This window comes from Pagrus major, chromosome 5, assembly GCF_040436345.1.
Source record: "Pagrus major chromosome 5, Pma_NU_1.0".
In the NCBI taxonomy this organism is placed as follows: domain Eukaryota; kingdom Metazoa; phylum Chordata; class Actinopteri; order Spariformes; family Sparidae; genus Pagrus; species Pagrus major.
In genome coordinates this window covers 27,545,209-27,566,971 of record NC_133219.1, presented here as the reverse complement: position 1 = coordinate 27,566,971, position 21,763 = coordinate 27,545,209, and the positions used below count along the sequence as shown (strand labels likewise).

Below are 21,763 nucleotides of genomic sequence, written 5' to 3'. Positions count from 1 at the left end.
CTGCACTCGCCATCGTGTCATAACCTGCAGGATAGGTAACTAGCGGCGTCGGCTACAATGTGCTGCGTCATTTGCGTAACTTTGCGTAGTGTGCGTAGCTTTGTACATGGGGAGGGGGGGGGGGATCGTCGATCCTCTCTTTGACTTCGATGCTCGAGATCGTGACGTAATTTCGATCGATTTCGATAAAAAATCGAAATCGTGACACCCCTACTCAGAACGTGAACATGTCTAGGGGCATCTAGGCTGCTCTGATCCCATCGCAAGGTAGTCTCCAGCTTCTGAAATAATGTTGATGATCTTGACGGGATGAGAGATTGAGGTCCTTAACCTGCACCCAGTAAGTGCGCTGATGATAATTCCATCGATAATTATTAATCATCATCATTTATTATTGTTAGCATATCGTGGCATTATTTTTTATATTGTGAATAGTTAAACACAATTTTGTCACCAACACAAAGCTAACACAAGTGATGACCATCACATTTCTTACAGAATGATTTCAGAAATATCAGATTTTTACATAGTGAGTGAATTCCTCAGTTCCAGTTTTACTTTGTCTTATCTCATGTAGTCCAGAAAGTATACTACTCAGTAAATGATACATCATTGCCTGCACAGGTAATATGATATCAGTTGATTTTTTAAATGGAGTGGAGTGTTGATCGTTTTCATCCCAGAATATCAGGAATGAAATCATGGTCTTTAATCAGTGTAAAGGGCTCTTGAATTGAGTTCCCTTTATATGTAATACAGTCAGTAAAGCAAATGCAAAGGTTTTGATGCTGGCTAAATTATAAGTGTTGGCACTGACTGTGACAGGCCGTGCTTATTTGTTTTCAGCCTCAGTCGGGTTCTCTAATGCGTCATTTAGTTCACAGCATGCCATCCACTATCGCTGATCTGATTTAATTTGCATCTGCTAACACAGCAAGGGCATTTCCCAAGATTAGTATTTTGATTGAATCGACTGAACTGTCTGTTGCAGAAAGTTATTGTATGTCTGAACTGCAGAGTTTCACATATACTCTTTTCACTTGCATATACAAGTGAACATAAAGAAACATAAAGCTTTGAATTCCCAGCTCTGCTGATCAATGAGAATTACATCACAGTTAAAATGCATCTCTGTTGTGTTTCGTCTCTCTCACCACCTCCAGAGTTCTCCTTCTTTGACCCCAGTGAGCCGCAGTGCAGAGAAGTTCTTCTTGATCCCAGTACCACCATACCAGAGCTGTTTGCAGTCCTCAGGCAGTGGGTGCCCCAGGTTCAGAAGAACATAGACTATATCGGCAATGAGGTGACGCCATCCAGCAAAATATGATAACTGAAAACACTATAATACCTCTTTTTTTGGTTGTTGGTGCCAACCTGCCCCCGAACCACCTCCACAGAGAGTTACACAAAGTAGCTGCAATGCAGTTAATTGTGCAGTAAAGCTCTTGTCTCAAGGGTAAAAGCAGGCAATTATCTTTCCTCTCACTTAATAACAACTACCCTTGAGAAATAAATGCCTGATTTCGATGTCATATTGCACAATGATTCTGAAATTTAAAGATGAGTAGAGTTATGAGAGGCCCAACTTACTTGTCATTCATCAGATGAGTGCCCGCAAGTTTAACTTTATAGCCTATTATGTAATGTTTCTGCACAGATACCAGCAGTCCTCAGTGACACCCTGCACATCTTGTCTTTGCACAGATCCTTAAAAGAGGCTGCGGTGTGAATGATCGAGATGGTCTGACAGATATGAGCCTCCTGCACTACTGCTGCAAGGCCGGAGCCCCGGGCATCGGTTAGTATTGACAGGGGTGTTGAATAAACACTCTCAGCTGGACTGTAAACGTCTATACACACGTACTGTCTTGTTTGTGTGTTAGTTTATCTTCCTGCTCAGACCACTGAACATAATCCTGTTTGACCCGATAAGCACTGCTAGTCATCAGCACTACTGCTTAAACACAGTCCCTAGAACTGACTCCCAACACACTTATACCTGTATCCCTTCTCTGTTCATCAGGTGATGCAGAGACAGCGGCCAGCTTTGCTCGTCAGCTCCTTGCCCTGGGTGCTGATCCCAACCTTCGCTCACGCTGGACTAACATGAGAGCTCTGCACTACGCTGCATACTTTGATGTGCCACAGCTTATCCGGGTGGTGTTGCAGGCCTCCCAGCCTGGAGGTGAGAGCACAGCTGCAGCCCGGAGAGAGAGGGAAGGTCAAGCCACAGTCTGTACAGGGCAAACATTTCTATTTTCAAATTCAACTGCAGTGGGGATTAAGGCCACAGTAATTTATATTTTTCCTGATAAACAGACTGTGTAGCCTGTTTATTAGGTGCACCCAGAGTTGCTACTTTTAATCCAATCCAATACAACTTCCACGCAATGCAGCCTAACTTTTGCAGCTTATCATATTCAGTCAGACACATGTTTTTCTTTACTGAGGCTGTAGTTTATGGTGCTGTTGCATTATGTGGTAAGATTTCTTCTACATTTTGACCATCTACTTCTGCGCATGTCAGTGGATTTATTTGGATAGGTGGTCTGGCAACTCATTGTACACAGACAAAGATGTTGCGGCATGGATAGACTTGGGCAGTGGCAGCAAGTGGCAATGAGTATGGAGTTTATAAAGATCACTGCTCAGCAAATAAAGCCTCGTTCTGGAGCCAAGATGGGCAAACCACTATGGGAAAAGCGTTGTTGACTGCAGTGTGTCTTGAAGGAGGTCCCTGACTGAAAGCATGCCTCACTAAAGGAATATTGCTCAGATATGACACACTCGTATGGACAAATTACTGCAGTTTATAAAGCTTGGGTAATTTTTTGGATACTGTGATGCACCGAGTTGGTGTTAAATCCAGTTTTTTATTTAGCTAGTTTGCATAAAAATGAAGATCTAATGCTGTCTCCAATCCAGGTCTGGTGAGAATTAGTAAGTCTGTGAGCCTTACTGTGCTTGCCATACAGCACACAAGCTATGTTGCGTCTATGCTGACTGCAGTCAGTAGAGAGAAAAGCTACTACAGAAATTACTGAACAAGTTATTTTGTATACACATTTATAAATGACAATCATAGTTACACTAGATAGGCAAATGCTGACTTTATTAATGATTACAGAAACACATTTTAACAATTTTGCTTTGAATAACAGCATCCCGCCTTTTTTAACAGTATAATGTGTTCTAAGTGAGATCAAATGATTCTCTCGTGGTTATATGCCAGCAGTTATTGTTTCTGGTTATTGACTCTGAAAACTGAAATCTGTGCCATAAATACAGAAAATGAGTCTGGCTACTGTACAACAGGGGCTGATTAAGTTGTGAATGAGTATTTAGTAAACTAATGAAATAGGGCAACATCGCAGATTCTGAGTGGACACAGCATGTGTGTGCAATATCAATACCCTGAGAGACGAGGAAAATGATGGTTCCTGTTCACTACAGTTGTAGATCACATTTGTCCCTGATAACAGCTGCCAAACGCTGTAGCAATGACTCAACAATGGATGGGGGGCCTGTTCCCAGATGGTGGTTTGCTGGGTTATCTGTATAACTGATGTCTTTTTTTTACATCAATCTATGTTCCAGTTTTGGGGATGTTCGCTACACCTGATTCATGGACCAGCTTCCTGTATTGTCCCAACTTTCACATTATTTACCAGGATCTCCCCTACTCTGACTCATTCATTATTCACCTTTTATTCTTTAACAAGCATGAATTTGCATATATTTGGCAAAGATGCAGCTTTGTGGACCAATGAACTGATGGTGCAACAAAAGGAAAGTGTCTAGTCTAAAACAACTGGTTCATGATGTTATGAAAGGGGATGTGACAAAATGGTGTATGTGTCGGTCTTTTTTTTAGAAGGTTTGGTCATGTTACGTGAATCCTTTTAGAAATGCCTTTTTGTTGTGGGCCACTCCCACTGCCAACCCCCTTTAGCTAATTGATGCAAAATTTCAGCCTCCTGGGGCAAAAACTGTGGCCACCAAAAAGTTGGGAAATGTTTTTGTTGACCAACCGACAGAGAGACCTTTAGAACTGCTGGTTGCAGCTGCAAAGCCCAGCAACTATCATGGTGGTGCTTGCACCTCCCAGCACTCATGATTATATCAAGACATATGTCATATCTGGCAAATCTTGCTTGAAGTCTGTCTTGAGTAATCCATTCAAACACAAAATCTGATGGAGTTGGTGTTAATCCAGCAATATTTACACAAACCAAAGGTCTGTGTCTTAATTTGAAGGTACTATTAGAAAATCATCTCAGACAACATTATGAAGTGTCAGAAATGCCCCCAAATCCCATAAAATGTATACAAATGTTGAATACTAATCTCTCCTGTCTTTTGTAGCGGTGGATGCCACCTGTAGTGACTTTGACTTTGGCACCGCCCTACACATCGCTGCATCCAACCTGTGCACATCTGCTGTCAAATGTCTCTTGGAGCTGGGAGCCAACCCTGCTTTCAGAGTAAGTTATATTTTTTTCTTCTTTTTTCCTATCATTTTGCGATCTGAATCAAACCTTCACAAGAGCAGGGAGCCTTTCTCCTGACAACCCTCACATTATGAGCCCTGTGCTGCTGCACTGAGGGCTCATTTAACTTGTGTAAAAGGCTCTGATATCTGTACTACAGATTAGAATTCTCATAAATTTAAAAAGACAAGCAAAAATTCAGAGAATATTTTGACACACAGTCACACTTAATGATTCAAAAACGTTATTGCAACCTTCTCAAATATAAAAATGAAATAGTTTTTTTCTTGAGCAGAACTATCTTGCACTTCAGTTGAAATGCATTTGGGATGCTTTGGTTTATTTTGAACTCATGACACAGGATCCTGTCTAACAAATCGCTTGATCATTCCTTCTTTATCAGAAATATGTTTCAGTGTGATAAGGGAATGATATTTCTCTGTCCCCTACCTACGTATATCTATTAATGATAACAAAATACAGGGCAAAGACCTCAAGCCTCTAACCATTATTTGTATTAGTGTGAGATGTCTGCACAGAGCCCAAAGGATATTAAAAGACAACACCCACCCAGGCCACAGTCTGTACACCCTGTTGCCATCTCGGAAAAGATACAGAAGTATCTGCTACCATACCACCAGACTACAAAGCAGCTTCAGGCTGTGAGATTCCTGAACTTATTCTCAACCATCTACCATCAGATTTTTTTTTCTTCTTGTGCAGCAGACAGGAACTACAACTTATATTTTGTTCTACAACCCTGATGTTGAAAAATGACTATTAATCTAACCTTTGAAGCTTTTTTTTTTTTTTTTTTTTGTTTAAAAGTCATTTATACAGTAAATGCCCATTACAATTTCTCCTCACATTTGAGGTGCTAAACCAGAAAATGGCATCTTAAATTTTTAAATAAATCAATTAGTGGATTTTATCATTTCAGCACTACTAAATAACCTCACATAATACATCTCATTCAATACAGCACCACCACAAACTGCAGTCTGAAAAATAAAAATACTACCATATTGTTGAATTTTTACTTCTCAGATACAGTCTTAACAAAAACGAACCATCATAAACCTAACAAAAGTTGTTTGTGTGAAGGCTGTTGTATTGGATTTCATCAGGTTGTGGGTGTCGATAATACTGCTTCCACCCCCTGCATTCGCTCGCAGACGTCATCAATCAAAAGAAAATCACTCCCACATTTTTCCCACCGTCAAAATTACAAAGCCTTTTTTAGTGATGTAATCGTCACTTCTTTATTTACTGCATTAGGCTGGTTCGATGGAGACCTTTGAGTTGAAAATAAGTGTTTATGTTGCAGTTATTCATGTTCAGTAGTCATGCAGTTAAATATAACATATTGCATTCTTGTGAGTACTCTCTCAGACCTTACATTTATTTCATTTTGGATATTCAGTGTGTTTTGTGTGTGTGTATGTGTGTGTCTGCCTTGTGCCCCTCAGTTCCAGTCATTTAAAGCCTTGGCTGAGGGGTTTGCTGAACAGCCTTGATTAACTGTTATCTTGAATTAAAGGATGCATAGCAGATTTCCAGTGGATGGGGATGTGGCGAAAGACCATGCAGTCTGTCATGACCTATACATTTGAATAAAGTATTAATTATAAAGTTATTATAACGTGTTTATCCATACTAGACGTTTTATGTCTTATTGTCTCATGCCATTAGCATCCTTTTAGATTTTTGAGATTCATTGAGGCTGGTGCCTTTTATTTGTAAGCACTAATTTTCCCACTGGAGGTCAGCAAAGCACTACATACCATAATCCCCTGCTCAAAGATGAGTGCAGAGGCTCTTTATGTTTTAGTATCTGAAAGAAAAGCTTGGAGAGCATGTAAAAGATGGCTGATGTGAACCAGCTTTTATTTTTAACCCTTTATTTAGAGATTTGGGGGTTTAGAGACATGGATGTTTGTTCCTTGTCCTTCACACCATTGAAGGGAGATTATTTTCTCTCAACTTCATTATTTAAGGTTTATCGAGTCTCTGCTGCTCTCAGCCCTAGAGATATGTTGCATCTGTGTCTACATGTTCTGATAGTGTTAGCCTATACTATTTGATTATTACTTAAAGAAATGCAACACTAGCCTTGTGTCTCCTGGAACATGTAACATGTCTTTTCTTTCAGTAGAAAATGTATTTTTGTGAAAAATAGTTTGTATAACATCACTATCAGCCATCTTTGGCAGCACCATATTCAATTCGTATAGGCACGTGCCCTGATTTGTGATGTACTGCGATGCTTTACCCACCAAACTGTGTCGGTTGAATTTGAAAGATGTCATTGGTGGCTGGCAGTGGAGTATTAGGCATGATATCATAGCCAAGAAACTCAGTTTAAAATCTCCCTTCTCCTTTTGAGTAAAGGTCAGACTTGGAAGAGGTTTAATTTGATTTTTCTCCTCTCTGGCCCTGTAGAGATTCGGCTAAACAAACCTTGGATTTGAGCAATGGAAAGTTTTATAAGGCTGGAAAAATAAAAAAAATGTGCTTTGCATTTCATGCTTCCATCACCACATATTTTATGACTTAATAACAATGGCAACTCATCATACTTTCCATTAGGAGCATGTTGCTGTAGTGGATTGCTTGATTGTTCAAGATTTTGAGTTAGCCACTGTTGCAGGTCTGTTTGGTATGTGCTGGATTGTGAAGTCATCCCATCTTTACATTTTGCTGGCACATACATCTCCCATGAGCTGTATGCTAATGTTACAACCCTTGTTGAAAACACAAGATGTTATAACTTTGTTTTATCTATTTGGTTTAAGCTACACAGTTTGGATCTATCAGCCAAAGTGCTCAATGTGGCATACATTTTATCATCACACAGAGGGAAAAGTCTAGTTTGAGTTTGTACGACATTTTAAAGTTTGCAACTGCCACATCACGTGCATTACATGATTGTGTTTAGAATGCACTGATTTACTAGTTTATTACAGTTCTTACCTCTGTACACCCACTGGTATTGTTTTGGATTACACTATATTGACAGATGTTTAAAATATTCAGTCCTCATCGTGTATGTACTGTAATTGGAGTGAACAAAACATGTGCAGTTGAGTACGACAGTAGAGCACTAAGATAGACCACATAGTTGAATCTGTTTGGCGACGTGACATATGTATATTGAGAGAGTTGTAGGCTTATGAGTAATTTATTAGGATACATTTATAAAAATAAATTAACTGCTGCTGTAGACACAGTGTATGGATGCTATGGAGTTGGTAAAAACATTCACTATGTGTGTGGCTGAGTGTGTGACAGTTTTGAAACAGTATGATGGTTCACTGTGAGAGCTTCTCATTGTGTTCCCTCAAGGCACTTTGGTGAAATGCACGGAAAATACCTAGAAGTGATCATTGGTCTTATTATTCTATCTATTTAAAGCACAAAGGTAGAGATGAGTAGGTTTAAGATTGTAAAAGGGGAAAAAAAACACAATTCAAAACACAAAATATAGAAGATTCACATTGAACTGACCATTTCTTTCCTTGAATCAGTCTCGTGTAATGCTGTTTCAAAAGGTTGGATCAGAACAGCTGCACGCACACAGTCATTCAAGCCACTGTTGTGCATTAGGTGACACGTATATTACCTCAGTGTTCCAAAATGTGAGTGTCAGGCCTTGGTGATGAATTAACGAGCTCCCCTCATCTGTCACACCTCCACAGCCCTCTTCTCCTGCCTCCACTTACACTTGTTTGCCGACTCGTTCACACATATGAGCTGCGGACATTGTCCTTTCACTCATCCAGCACACAGTGGGAGATGGTTCATATCAGACACATTCTCCGTGGTGTTGTTTCTGTGTTGATATAAATACTACATGTATTTGGACATATCCGCAGTATCAACGAAAAACTGGAAAAGCAGAAAAGAGTATAAGTAGCTAATGATGACCTGCTCTATCCACACATGGGCTTAATCGGAACCTACATGGACTTTGTATAAGGGAACTGGCAGTGTAAAGTCTGTTTAATGTCCAGGACAATTGATTCGGACATTTGCATTCTCACATACAGCTAATGTCTGGACAATTTCAGGGTAGAAGGTGTGTAAAAGGGGCTTCTATCTCAACTCTTACTGAGTCTAGTCTCTCTGAACTACTTAACTTGTGCGCTTACTGGTTGAATCAGGCAGGAGGGCTGGCCTGTAGCTACCATTGAGGACACCAAGGTCATGTCCTGTCTCTTCTGGGTTATTGTGCTCATAAAGATTTTGTAATGACAAGTTTTTCTAATTCCTTTTGCCCTCTGTGCTGCGCCTTCGTGTATCAGGGTCTTTGCACACAGGAAATGAGGCACAGATAGAGAGTTGTATGCAAAATGTTTCAATGACACCTCATTTATCACTACTTCATTGATCACTTATGAGAAATATCTCTTCTTCATATTTTGTTTCAAATAAGAATGACATTTTTAGTATTATATTTCTTATCTTAAAAGGAATATAATAGATTGTTAAATATTTAATTTAAAGGAGCACTATGTAGTTTTGGAGAAGAAATTCAAACTCGGAATTTTGATATTTACAATATTAATGATGTAATAATACAATGTTCTCAGAGGAAAAAAAGGTCCCCAGAACAGTGTTTAAGGTAGAAAGGCAGAATGGTCTGGCAAATATAAACAAAGTTAAACAGTATGAAATTGTGTTGTCTTTAAAGGTCAGTTTGTTTATTCAGTCATGAAAGCAAAGAGAGTTTTTAATAGTTTGTTAAGGCAGAAAAATCAGTCCATGAAGATCATTAAAAGTTCTTCCCCAAAACTACAGTGTAACTTTAAAGACTTACGAGGCAAATATATCTTTTCAACAATTGTATGCAACTTCATTGAGTCACTGGAAAATGTTTGAAAATCATAGTTTGATTTATTGCAACAAACAAAACAAAAAAAATAACTAAATCAAACAATTTCCAGCTCCTCTTACTTCTCTAGGTGTAGCAACCACTAAATTCAAAATTAACCAGGCTGCTTCCACCAATAAGCTACAGAGCAGTATTGCTCGTCCCTGTAGTTGTGCTTCTCAGCTCAGTGTGTTTAATAGTGAAGGTGATTTCAATGCAGTAAGAATCTGAAATGAAAAGTATAATTTTAGGCAGGTACCTGAAACCCCCTAGCAGGTCTAGGACAAATGACCTTACTGTTTCTAAAATCTTCGCTATGGCCCTGCGGGGGGGATGTTGTTTTGGGAGTAGAGATAAGATGAGAGATTCTGTGAGGCCCAGCATCCAAGTTTTACAACTTATAATGAGGAAAGTTTTGGTAGTGGAAGCAAAAATACAAGTTTGTACTATTTGAGGATCTAAGAGTCTGTCATCAGGGAGGTTGATACTGAACTTAATAGTTATCAGTATTGATCATTTATATTACATTGGCATGGAATGCTGGCAAATTAAAAAACAACTTGTTGGATGAAATTCACTTCTGATTCATTCATTGTATTATAACTCTTTCGTGCTTGTCTCTTCCTACAGAATGAAAAAGGGCAGTGCCCAGCAGACGTGGTGCCTGATCCCCTCGACATGCCCTTGGAGATGGCAGATGCAGCCGCCGTGGCAAAAGAGCTCCGCACGTTGCTGAGACAGGCTTTACCCAGACCCAGCTCCCCTCTGCCCCTCACACTGCAAGCCCTGTCCCCTCCTGCTCTCTCCGATAAGGCCCGGATACAGCTGGCCACCATGGGAATCCGGCTAGGTGACTGCGTGGTGATTGCTGGACAGAAGGTGTGTGGTAGGTCACTAACAAAAGGAAAGAACAATTAAATGTTAATTTTATCATATCTCAAACTGGTACAATACAGAGATGTTTCCCAACCCTCTAATTAGGACCTGATGATTAGCTGAATTCAAATGAGTGTACACTGACTCCAAGCAACAGAGAGTGAGTGCTGCAGTTAAAGAAAGCAGCAATCAAGAACATGTGGCTATAGCTTTGATGTAACAAGGACATCAAACTAACTATTGGTCAAGGGCTGCATTCAACCCATCTCCAACTCACATGGGGTTGGCTTTATAACTACAGACAAAATAAATGATGACTCCCTTTTCCTTATACATTTTTGTATATAGTATAAAACACTAAAATAATTAGCCCATGTATCAGTACTTACATTTTGATGGCTTGTAATTCTTCACTAAAAAATCAATTTGATTTTGTTTTTGACAATTTCACTGTTTTGAAAACAGCTGTGCTGCGCACCTTAAGCTCCTCTGCTCCAATTAAATTTGAAACGGCCCAGACAACAAATCCTAAAAAATCTTTTGCATCCCCAAAGTGTCAGTGATGGCAATCTTTCACTTTGAATAGGAGGTGAACAGTTAACTTTTGTAAATTTTCATCACAATGATGTTGGTAGATTTTGAAAATTCATGTTTTTCAATTTAAAATATGAATGCAAGTTAATGACCACTATCACAGTAATTTTTGTAATTAATGAAAATGGAAAAAATAATGACAAATTCTTGACTGCAATTTTGCAAATCTTTTTTTTTAAAAATGAAGATGTAAAATGACAGGTCAGGTCTGGGAAAAGCTTTTACTGGACTTGCGGTTTAAGACAAACCTACATGAAAACATTAAGTCAGTCAGTAGATGCCCAAAAAGTCCTGTAAAAGGGACATTTCATTGTTGTGTGTGCACTTGATAGAAAGACTGGGAAAAATTCATCTAATAAACAAGAATAGACTAGAGGTTTCCAGTTCTTCTCCAAATTACTTTCACTCATTCTGTTAATAACTAACATTCTCTGTTTTTACATATAGAAAAGTCCTCTCTAATCCCAGCTTTAAAACTATAGCATATCTGCATATCAAGCAGGTAGCGCTAGATTTGACTCATTAATTGTTAACTTCCTACCTTCTTATTTACTTTTAATGTATTTTACACCACACTGAATTAAAAGTATTCACAATTAAAAACCAGAAGTCAAAGAAAAATTGGCTGCTTTTTCAAATGGGCCTAATCAACAGAGCTAATAATGAATGTTAAGTGTGGAGATGTTTATATACTATTGCAATCCACCCCCCTTGGCCAGACCGGCCAGCATGAGCCCCTAGTAAATGACTAAGACATGATCCATTACCAGCTGCACAGCTTTTTTCCTTGAAACTGTTGATTGCATTGATGTAGTTTTCAAACTCCTACTGTACTACAATGACAATAGCACATAAAATTAGTGCACAGCCAGGGCCAAATGGATTGGAGCACCAACTTCACGCCTGTAGCCACATCACATCAGTGCAGCGCAGCTGTGCCGTGGTTTTTGCTAAACAAAGACAGAAGCTTTGGTTAATTTTTTCTTTACAATTATTTCAGCCCTCAACTGAGAAAAATAGTTTCCTGTTGCTAAGCAACACCCTTTTGGCATCCATCCAGCATTCAGGGTTATGTCTGACACTTCATTTAGTCATATAATCAACATGCATGTTCAAGTTTATCCACATCCAGCTGTGATTCTTCTAAATGTCTGGTAACAATGTTGAAAGATTTTTTTAGGCTTATCTATTCTTCATCGGCCCTCACACGGTCTGTGGTGTGCACAGCTGGCTATGTTAACAAAACAGTGTTGTTTGTGGCAGTGTGACAGCAAATTGACAGATGAAGTGTAAACAAAGTGATATACGGACATAGTGACATACCAACACTGTAATTATAAGCACCAGTTACAGTGTATTTACAGCGTATGTTTTAAAAATTCCCTTTAAAGCATGCAGTTTACTCACACTAATGTAGCTGCGTTACATGTTTGTGTGTGCCTGATTGCAGAGAATACAGTTTTTTTTTTTTATTCATCGCAGCAATCTTCCTTTCAGTACCTTAAACCAGCAAAGAAATTCATCCACAAACAGATTTCTTTTTGCCTTTATTCCTTCATGTAATGCAAAGAAATACTTTAGTATGGCTTCTTGACCTTACCACCCATCTGCAGTAGGTGGTGTAAGCCATGTGTAATCCTTTGACAAGAAGCACACTGTGAAAGCAAGGAGATTTAGCCCCATAGGTCAAATAAGATTTTCAGTTTTCACTATGTTCATGACACAGTTCAACTTTGACAATTTGCTACACAGTGCTCCTGCTCCCTAATGAAAAGAAAACCTCAGAAATGTGTGCTTTCTCTCCATACTTCATACTTGTGTTTAAATTACGCAACTGGGCCTGTTTCCAATGACTGATGTGTGCCTTTGTTCATCAGGCTCACAGCATGGGCCCAGTCCACCCTGACTTTACTTTGTGGTCCAATGAAGCAGTTGAAAGAGACATTCACTGTTGTGCCATTGGCACCAAATCACCAGACTCCTCTGTTGCACTTATTGATGTTTCAGCATCATGAATACCTGCTCAGTGGCTCCTTTGAGCAATCTTTCCTATAACTTGCAGCTGACTCTGCACTTAATGCTGACATTTCCAGTTTCTACTGAGAACTCCAAATACATGAAATGAATATGTCTCATACTAGATACTAACCTCTGTTTGTCACCAGCAACCATCTCTGTTTTTGGTACATTGTATTTTTCATGACATTTTTTTTTTTAAGTTTTATTCTTGGAAACAGCTTTCTCCACATTAATTCGTCCAACACAACAAACAAACAAATTTAAGTTTGCCCCAATTAAGTCTATGTTCCTAACTTTTGGTTCTAGTACTGGTACCGGTTTTAATACATTGGTATAGCATATTCGCCAAATTCCTCTTTGACCGTTCTTAAATGTGCTGCATTATAATTACCAGAGAAACTAAAAAAACAAAAGAAAATTCAGTTGAGCTTCCTTGCACTTAATGTCATCCCTTGGACTGACAGGAGACTACTATTATACAGTTATCACAAATCGTCCATGCTGTAGAACAGGAGCTTGTAGTTGATTTCTGTGTCTAAAGTTAACTCATGCACAAAAAGAAAGAAAAAAAAGTTCCCTCTTGCAGTCATTTGGGACTGCTTCTTAGTGCACCCCATTCAAGCTGTCTTTTTTCAAAAATATTACCCCAGTGATGCCACTGAAGAAAAGCAAAAGTTAAGTGAGTGTTTTTCACTGACATTTTGACTATTTTACGAGTAATCTTTATGCCGTTTCATGAGTGTGCTCTTATTACCACCAGCTTACCCCCCAAAAAATTGGGTACAGTTACTGAGCAGTGGTACCATAGAACACAGTGTTTTGATTTTCTTGACCCCTGCGGCTTTAAAAAAAAACATGTTTTATCGCTCTAAAATAATTCCATTTTTATGACAGAGATTCTGACAAATGACTCTTATTAGATCAGGGAGTGCCTTTTTCTACTCTCAGGGCTGAGGAGTTCATTAAATTTGAATGGAGCCTTAAAATTGCAACGTTTTATTGAATTTAAGGCCATAAGAGATAACATGGTGGACTGGTTGGTGTAAGCGTTTAAGGAAGTGTGAATGTTGAGGACCTTGAAAACAACTAATCAAGTGAGTCTTCCCTGACTGTCACTAAAGTAAACACTGACTTTAAGGTTTTTTCACATTCACCGTGCAAAGACTGTTTGTGTTGCTTGCAGACAAATCAAATGCAGTCAAGTGTGGGCAGACAGGGAGCTGTTTACATATATGATGTTGCTGTTGTTGGTGCATAGTGTAGAGGTGGCCTGTGGCCCATTAGTATGCATTAGCCTAACTGCTAAGACCTACAGAGGAGTTTAATGCAAACACTTTGAAGGAGGTGCTTCACGGTGGAAATATTAAAGGACAAAGTGAGGGCAGAGACATTAAAGCTGTAAGAATCTTGACACTCTTGACCTTGCCCTCTGCCCTTCATATTGTAAGCTCTCAGTAGTAAAGTAGTTTCACATCTGTTGACCATAATACTGTCTATAATCAATATGGCTCTCTCATAGAGAAACCGACACCAATACCAGTCCCTGTTCTTACTAGGAAATCCCTCTCAAATCCCTATATACCTTGGTAATTGTTGAGTTTTTTGTTGCTGTGGTCTGCGATGTGCCTTTCTGTATGGCCATGCAAACTGCACACATGTAGATACAAACAAAGATGAGTAGAAGAAAAGAAAATGCCAATTGTAGCCCAGTCAGGCATTTGCTCTGAAAAAGTGTGCCATTAACAGATATTTGTGCCACACTTGGCTAATCAAAACTCTTATCTGTTGTGCTCTCTCTGGCACAGTCTAATGCTTTGTTCTCCATTTCCCCTTTTAATTGTTTTTCTCCTGAACGCATCAAAATGTTATTGAGTTTCTGGTTGGCGTTCTGCCCTTGACATAATGCATGGCACAAAGATGTGATGATTTCACACACTGCTCAGTGCATTGGGCAGTCCTTTTGCTGCATGTCTTGATATGTTGTTTTAATTTATTCTGCACATTGCGTTAGTATTTGTTTTTGACTTTCTGTGGTATTTGATTGTGCCCTGCACAGGTTGGAACCCTGCGATTCTGTGGCAGCACGGAGTTCTCTGGAGGCCTCTGGGCCGGAGTGGAGCTGGATAAACCAGAGGGGAAGAATGATGGCTCAGTAGCAGGGGTTCAGTATTTCACATGTCGAATGAAACATGGTACGTCATGCCACGGTCCAGTACTTAAAGATCAGTAGCATAGATTCCTTCGTCTTCGTCTTCGTCTTAGTCTTCTTATAATTCTTATTATTCCTATTATTCTTATTCTTATTCTTTTTTGACCATTATTGAGTGATAAGACTTAAATGGTCTAATCGGGTTTCAATGGTATCTTATCTAACCCCAGGAAATTATCACTCATTACTCTGTATATCTTGACACGCTTACAATCTTCTGACTTTTGTACACTTAAAACCTTTTGCTTTTTTTCTTCTCAGGAATCTTTGCTCCCCTTTCTAAGATAAGCAAACCTTTGGAAAGACATAAAACCAGCACCATAAAGACATCTACACCCATACGCCCCCCTCGTCGTATTGACCTGTCCCGCATCACCTCCAAGATAAACACAGGTAAAGAAGAAGTTGAAAACCGTCAAAACACTGCTGCTCATTCAATATCTGCCTCTGACGTCTTTGTTATTAAGTCAAGACGTAAAAAGGACACATATGTTGCATCAAACAAAAATAATACAAACTGTTTGTTTGACAGCCTGAATGTTTAGCACTGCTGCATCTGACCCTTTTCATATGATTTAAGATTTGTTCAGGTGCTATCAGGTTAACTAAACATGCAGCATGAGGTTTTTGGAAGAACTTGGAAAAATTAGTCTGCCTGAGATGTTCTGGCACAAGGTACTGTAAATAAAAAAAGTAAAAAAAAATTGTCAATTTCGCAACACACTACAAAGGCAGTGAAACTGAAGGTTGAAGAAATGTGGGAACTGTTTTGAACAGGTGACACAGTTTATGTCACAGATAATCTCATGTACAGTCCCCTGGAGGAGACCAATGGATACATTATTAGAGACCATATATCATATAAGAAATAACAAAAGAACTGCCCCAACCTCATAGAAACACAAACCTGTTGGAGAAACAACATTAGTCTGATGAATGGCTTCCTAATATTGGCTGTTCGTTGAAGAAGTCATTCTTCAAGTGCACTCACTTTAGTGGTTTGGGTCATAAGCTTAAAGTACTAGCATCAGTAGAAACAGTGGCCTGTCCATTTCTTTATTACCTTAGGAGAAGTGTTGGTGGTAATAGCCCCCTATTCTTCACTAACTGGATTATAGTGTTCACATTCTGTGCGATATTTTGGAGATCCTCAACCACCCTCTCCCTTTCTTATTTATTTTTTATTTTTTGCTTCAACTCATCATTCTAAAGTAAATACTGATTGCACAGTGTAACGGCTGTAGAAAAATTATACTAACTGTGTATAAATTGGTTCCCTATAAGCCTCATTTTAACTAAGCTATTCAGCATGCCACAGGGCTGGATTTTTCTCAGAAAAATGAAGGTTGAATTAAGAAACAAAGGAAGCACGTCTGCCATTGTGCAACTGATATGGGAAGAGGCATTGTTTTTCCTGGTTGCTATCCCCAGGTAACAGTGGAACAACTGGACTAACTGAATAGGCTCTAAACTGCAGATGGAGGATAGAAGGGGTTTATGTGTTTCCTCTTCCCACCAGAACTTAACAGTTCACTACTGGCATTCCTACTATTGTAATAAAATCTGCCTACATATCAATAGAACTGGTTGTTTTACTCTTTCTAGGTCAAATTGGGTTTCTTACAGATGTTTTTTGCTTTGAAAAGTTGCCAGGCAGCTATCAGTGGCCATGTTGCTAATGCTGTCTTTGCAACAGCAGTGCCAAAAGTAGTATGACAGGGAAACGCTATGGAGGAGCAAAGCTGAAAAAGGTGTTGTCAGTAAAATGAGTTATAAAGCTGTTTAATTCCTTTCCACAAGCCTTGGAGCTGTGTGTGAATAGTCATTAGAATATACCTTGGAATGATTGTAAACATTTAGTGGCACAGTTTTAGGTATGGAGGATCCTGGGGGAGATGAACTGCCCTGAAAACAATTAAGGTACACAATCAAGGGGACTCTCCGAAATTGCAATCCAATTCTCTAAATATCTCTTAACCTAATTTGTACTCTGATTGCTCAAACTAAAGGTGTTTTTGGTGTCCAGTTTATGTCGACAGAAGGTCAGCCCTGCTTGTAAAACCAGATTAATGCAGGTTACTGCTGCTTCACCAAGCCAAAGAGCTGACTCTTTATTTAATAGAGAGACGTCATAGTCTTCACATATTGACTAATGTCTTTGTTGTCTGTATTTCATTTGCATGTCACATTATTTTGACCTTACATTATCATCTCCTAATTAGTCGGTTACATTTATAAGAACATCATGTCCGGTCTTCATCTCGTAGTGGGTAATCATATACAATATCACAGTAGGCACATCACTAAGCAAAGAAATGTGATTAAATATCAATTTTTAATGAAATATATAAACAGGAGGCATACTAAGTATATTCAAAGGATGTATGTCTTAATGTCATTGAAAAAGTCTGTGTTGTCATGATAGTAGAAGTTCTTGTGGGACCGCAATTGCCAAATAAATGCCTGTACAGACATTTTTCCTGCTGACACACTGGGCTTTTAGCCTATTATGGAGGTACTCGTCAGTGTCTAGATGATGCCATCGGCTGAATCCCGACTGTGGCGGACTTTTTTGTGCCAAGAAGAGGCTTTCTCAACTTTCCTCACTTGTATGAGCCATGTCACTGCATTGCAGGATTTATTGCATCTGGGCTTTCATATTAATCTTCCTCGAATGCTTTGAAAAGTGGATTCTGAACCAGTGCCAAAGGACAATGCATAAATTAGACTGCTGACAAGACCTTGCTCTCACAGTCCTTGGATGCCCATATCCTCTGCTCCTGACGAATGTTGAATCATAATACAGTCTTGTCACCCCAGACCACAGAAACCTCGTCATGGTTGGTTTGTGTGATTCTTGCGCCCTCTAGGGTTTACAGCTGTTTTGTGGTTGTGCAATATTCAAAGGTTTTGAAGGCTGATTGATCTGGACGTGACTGGAATAGTGGACCGCAGACTGGCCTGTGGAATTTGGTGATTGATAGTCCAATTAAGCGGGGTTTAATAACTCGGGCATAGACAGGCTGAATAGCCTGGCAGCCATTCATCACAAGGTGTATGCGAGTGTGTTCTGTGGCATGCAATGCATGTGAGGGTGTGTGTGTCAGCACCTCTGTACAGCCTAGGAACTAGACTAATTTATGATCAACCACTTTTCAGGGCCTTTGTAAGCCATTTATAGGCCAACCTGTGGGCACCACCTGTGTTTTAGCGTCCCATTGGATTGGCAGTGCATACCACTCGCCCCTGCGTATCCATAGATTAGATGAGTCAATGTGGAACTGTCTCCTCTCGCTAACCAGGGGAGACAGACACAGCAGAATGCCAGGCTGGCCCCTATTAGAGTGTGTCAACTGGAGCTCAGGCCTCAAAGGGCGGTAGGAACATAGACAGCGTTCACAAAGCACCATCGCTTTATTCAGAAAGCCACAGTCTGTGCTGCACTCTGTCACTTAAAGCAAACGTCAGTATGTGGAAGGGATAGATAGAGCCAGGAGGTCCCTGCAAGCTAAAGGTCAAATGACAAGAAATGTTTGGTATTCTGAGTTGAAATGTAGTCTCCTCTTTGGAGTTCAAGGGAAAGACACAACTCTGCCTCTTAGGGGGACGATTCCTGGCTCTCTAAATGTGAACTGAAATGGCAATCAATAAGTACCAGGCTGATTTGAGATTTATCCAATGCCTCTTTCAAAGCATAATATAAAGTTTAAACTTCGGTGACATTTTAATGAGTTTAGAGTTTATGCGGCACATTCATGTATGAATTGAGAAAGATCGCTCATTTTTCTTCGAATCTGTTTAGATACAAGCTGATTTTATTGCCTGTTAAAGAACTGACTATAGAGGGGGTTTGTCAGTTTAATGGTAGATTTAAATCAAGACAACAGACTACATAATAAGCTTAAGGACACTGTGAAGATTTGGTGCTCTGAACCAGTTTATTATGTTGACTTCTGCAAGAAATGTTATTTCTCAGTCTGTGCTATTTGAGTCGGTATAAGAATCCTTTTGAAGTTTTTTTTTCTTCTTTTGTATTCACCGTCATTGGGGCTTTTGTGGGGCTGTAACTGCTTGTCTCAGCATATATAAGTGTTTTTATTGTGTGTTGGAGTAAGAGAGATGGTCTTTGTTCAATCAAGAAAAATTGCCTTTCAGTAATTTTTGTTTCATTGCTACCCGACAATGTCATGCTGCCCTGTATTTGCATTTCTTCACTCTCCTGTTCTTGTGTTTTATCTTTTCTTGTCTCTGATTTTGTCACTCTTGGAGTCCTCCACTGTGTCTTCTCAGTTTCCTTCTTAGTTTACTTTATAAACTGCCTGTAGGAATGTTGTATATTCATAAGAGCTCCATCTCTGTTCTTAATATCTAGCAGTCCTTCAACAGATACAACTATACAACTATAGATAACTATAAATTACACTTGACACATTTTTTAGTTTATCTTATATGAATTACCAAATTTGACTAATTTCAGTTGTCATCTTTTGATCCAAGCACTCCTCTCACATTACTAAGATGTTGTTGATCCCTGTGTTGAAGAAATAGTCACTGTGTCTCTTGTGTGTGTGTGTGTGTATGAAGGTTTATCGCCATCTGTCAAAAAAACCCCTGATAATCAAAAAAGTCCACCTGGTCCCAATCAGGGCACAGAGGGAGATGCCTCAGTGACAAGGACAGGTACTGCAGTCACAGCCGTGTGAGCTTTAATGCACTGTGTATCAGGGCACAGGGTGTGAGAGTGAGTTTGGAGTATTTGTTTTAATCTGTCTTTGGTTAAAACTGCTAAAATTGATCAAATCTTAGTTCCACACACTCCTAATCATCACCTGTCCCTGATAGTTAGTGCACCTTAATACTTGAATCCAACATCGTAATCCATCTGTTGAAGTTCAATAGCAGCATCGGTGCTTCCAGAAACAGTGCTGTATTTCATAAATGTCACTTAAATACTTTCATTAACCGTGTGTATCCATTAGTGCTGCATTTGCAGTCAAAGCATAATTGAGATGGAGAAAGCACAGAATATGTTTCAGGAGCAGCCTAATATTGAGCGTAATCTGAGTTCCATATATTTTCCTCAGCCTGAAAATACAATATGCTTGCGGTTGTGATCGTTATGCATGAAGCCAAAACCACCAAGTCCAGAGATCAATTAAGGCAGTGAGGGATTGATCAGCTCAAAGCTGCTGATTCTGTCATTTTCTTTTTAACAGTTATTTCTGTGCATTGCCGTCCACTCTTCGGGGCTCATTAGCTATGGCTTACTTTTGAAAACAACTTTTGGCAAAAGTTTTTTTGCTCATCACTGTGTGGGTTCCAATTTGTTTGTAGCTGAATCTTGCCTTCGTCTTAAAGCACTTTGGCACAGATTTAATCAATACCCTCTAAGAGTTAAGCACTTAATGAACTTATGGCCCATGAAGGTCTATGAAAGTTAAAAAGCTTAATGAGCTCCTGAATCTAAATGGCTTCTTAAGAGTAAAGTTGGTTTCCCTTCTGATTCTCTCAAGTTGGGAGGGGACTGGCATGTCAGCCTTTAGTTGGACCTCAGTAAGAGAACAAACTGTTAAAGATTGAGCTCACTTGTTTTGTGCTGCCTTAGAATCATGTGACAAAGCTGCTCTGATTTCTGAAAGACTACAGTGGTAACTGTCTGGCTCCAAGTGCTGTAGGCACTATCTCATTCGAAGGAGTATAATGGAAAAATGAATAAAAGTCTGAGTAGTGGAATTAGTCTGTGTTATAAGCCTGAATGGATGGATGGTGGGTTCAGTATTAAGAGAGAAGGCACACAGTTTGTGTCGTGTGATTTTACACAGCAGAATGGATAACAACATGTCCCAGTGGAGCCTAGATGCAACAGTCAATGCACCTTTCTTGAATGATGTGTAGTATACAGCTGGCAAAGAAGTGTGTGTAGCGTGAAGAGTATAGTCTTCACAGAAAGGGATATCATTAATTAACTTTCGACCCTAAAATAACCTGCCCCCTGTGTTGTCTCATTCCTTTCTGTCCTTTTCACCACAGGTGTTCTCTCCCGCTCTCTCTCCTCTTCGTCCTCTTCACTGGACTCTCGGCAGGGGCCAGGTGCTCGACCTCGCCCACTGCCAAGGCAACGTCTATCTGCCAGGCCACGGAGACAACGTCCTTCCCTGAGTCCCAGGACCACGCCCTCACCGGCCCTCCGCTCTTCTCCTGATACCACTGCACTTAGCACTGCAGGTCTCTATTGTAATATATTATAACCTGTATTGTCTAAACACTGACTTAATGAAGATCACTATTGTTTCAAAATGTTCTCATTAGTAAAACGCTCGTTGTTCATCTGTCCCAGGTGTTCGAAGCCGGACCCCCTCAGCTAGTAGCTCTGTGTGTGGTGGCCCTGAGGTGCGCCTGGGGGAGAGAGTGCTGGTGGTAGGCCAGAGAACTGGTGTAGTCCAATTCTATGGAAAAACCAGCTTTGCTCCAGGTCAGTTGTTAAAAATTGATGTACTCCCTGCAAAGATTTTACAGTTGAAATCACACTGAAATGGATATTATAACACAATGGTTGACCATTAACTAAACAGTTAGCAAAAACAACTTTAACATATGGTTAATATTTAAGTGAGTTTTTTATTTTGACAAATTCTGAATAAATTCTATCCAGAGAAATTATATAAATGAAGGAATGATCAGGATAAAGGGTAGACAGCTCTG

At 39.6% G+C, this 21,763-nt stretch overlaps 1 protein-coding gene across 4 annotated transcripts in view; it reads left to right on the top strand.

The window, feature by feature from the left end:
* The window catches only part of LOC140996244 (CAP-Gly domain-containing linker protein 4), a 41,030-nt gene that overhangs the window by 11,409 nt on the left and 7,858 nt on the right, over nucleotides 1–21,763 (top strand). For all 4 annotated transcript variants that reach the window (XM_073466570.1, XM_073466572.1, XM_073466573.1 and 1 more), the window contains exons 3-11: nucleotides 1,164–1,303; nucleotides 1,705–1,798; nucleotides 2,024–2,185; nucleotides 4,366–4,484; nucleotides 9,994–10,242; nucleotides 14,909–15,044; nucleotides 15,323–15,454; nucleotides 21,092–21,286; nucleotides 21,399–21,533. In XM_073466570.1, coding sequence (XP_073322671.1) covers nucleotides 1,164–1,303; nucleotides 1,705–1,798; nucleotides 2,024–2,185; nucleotides 4,366–4,484; nucleotides 9,994–10,242; nucleotides 14,909–15,044; nucleotides 15,323–15,454; nucleotides 21,092–21,286; nucleotides 21,399–21,533 — 1,362 coding nt within the window. The remainder of the gene's footprint in view (nucleotides 1–1,163; nucleotides 1,304–1,704; nucleotides 1,799–2,023; nucleotides 2,186–4,365; nucleotides 4,485–9,993; nucleotides 10,243–14,908; nucleotides 15,045–15,322; nucleotides 15,455–21,091; nucleotides 21,287–21,398; nucleotides 21,534–21,763) is intronic.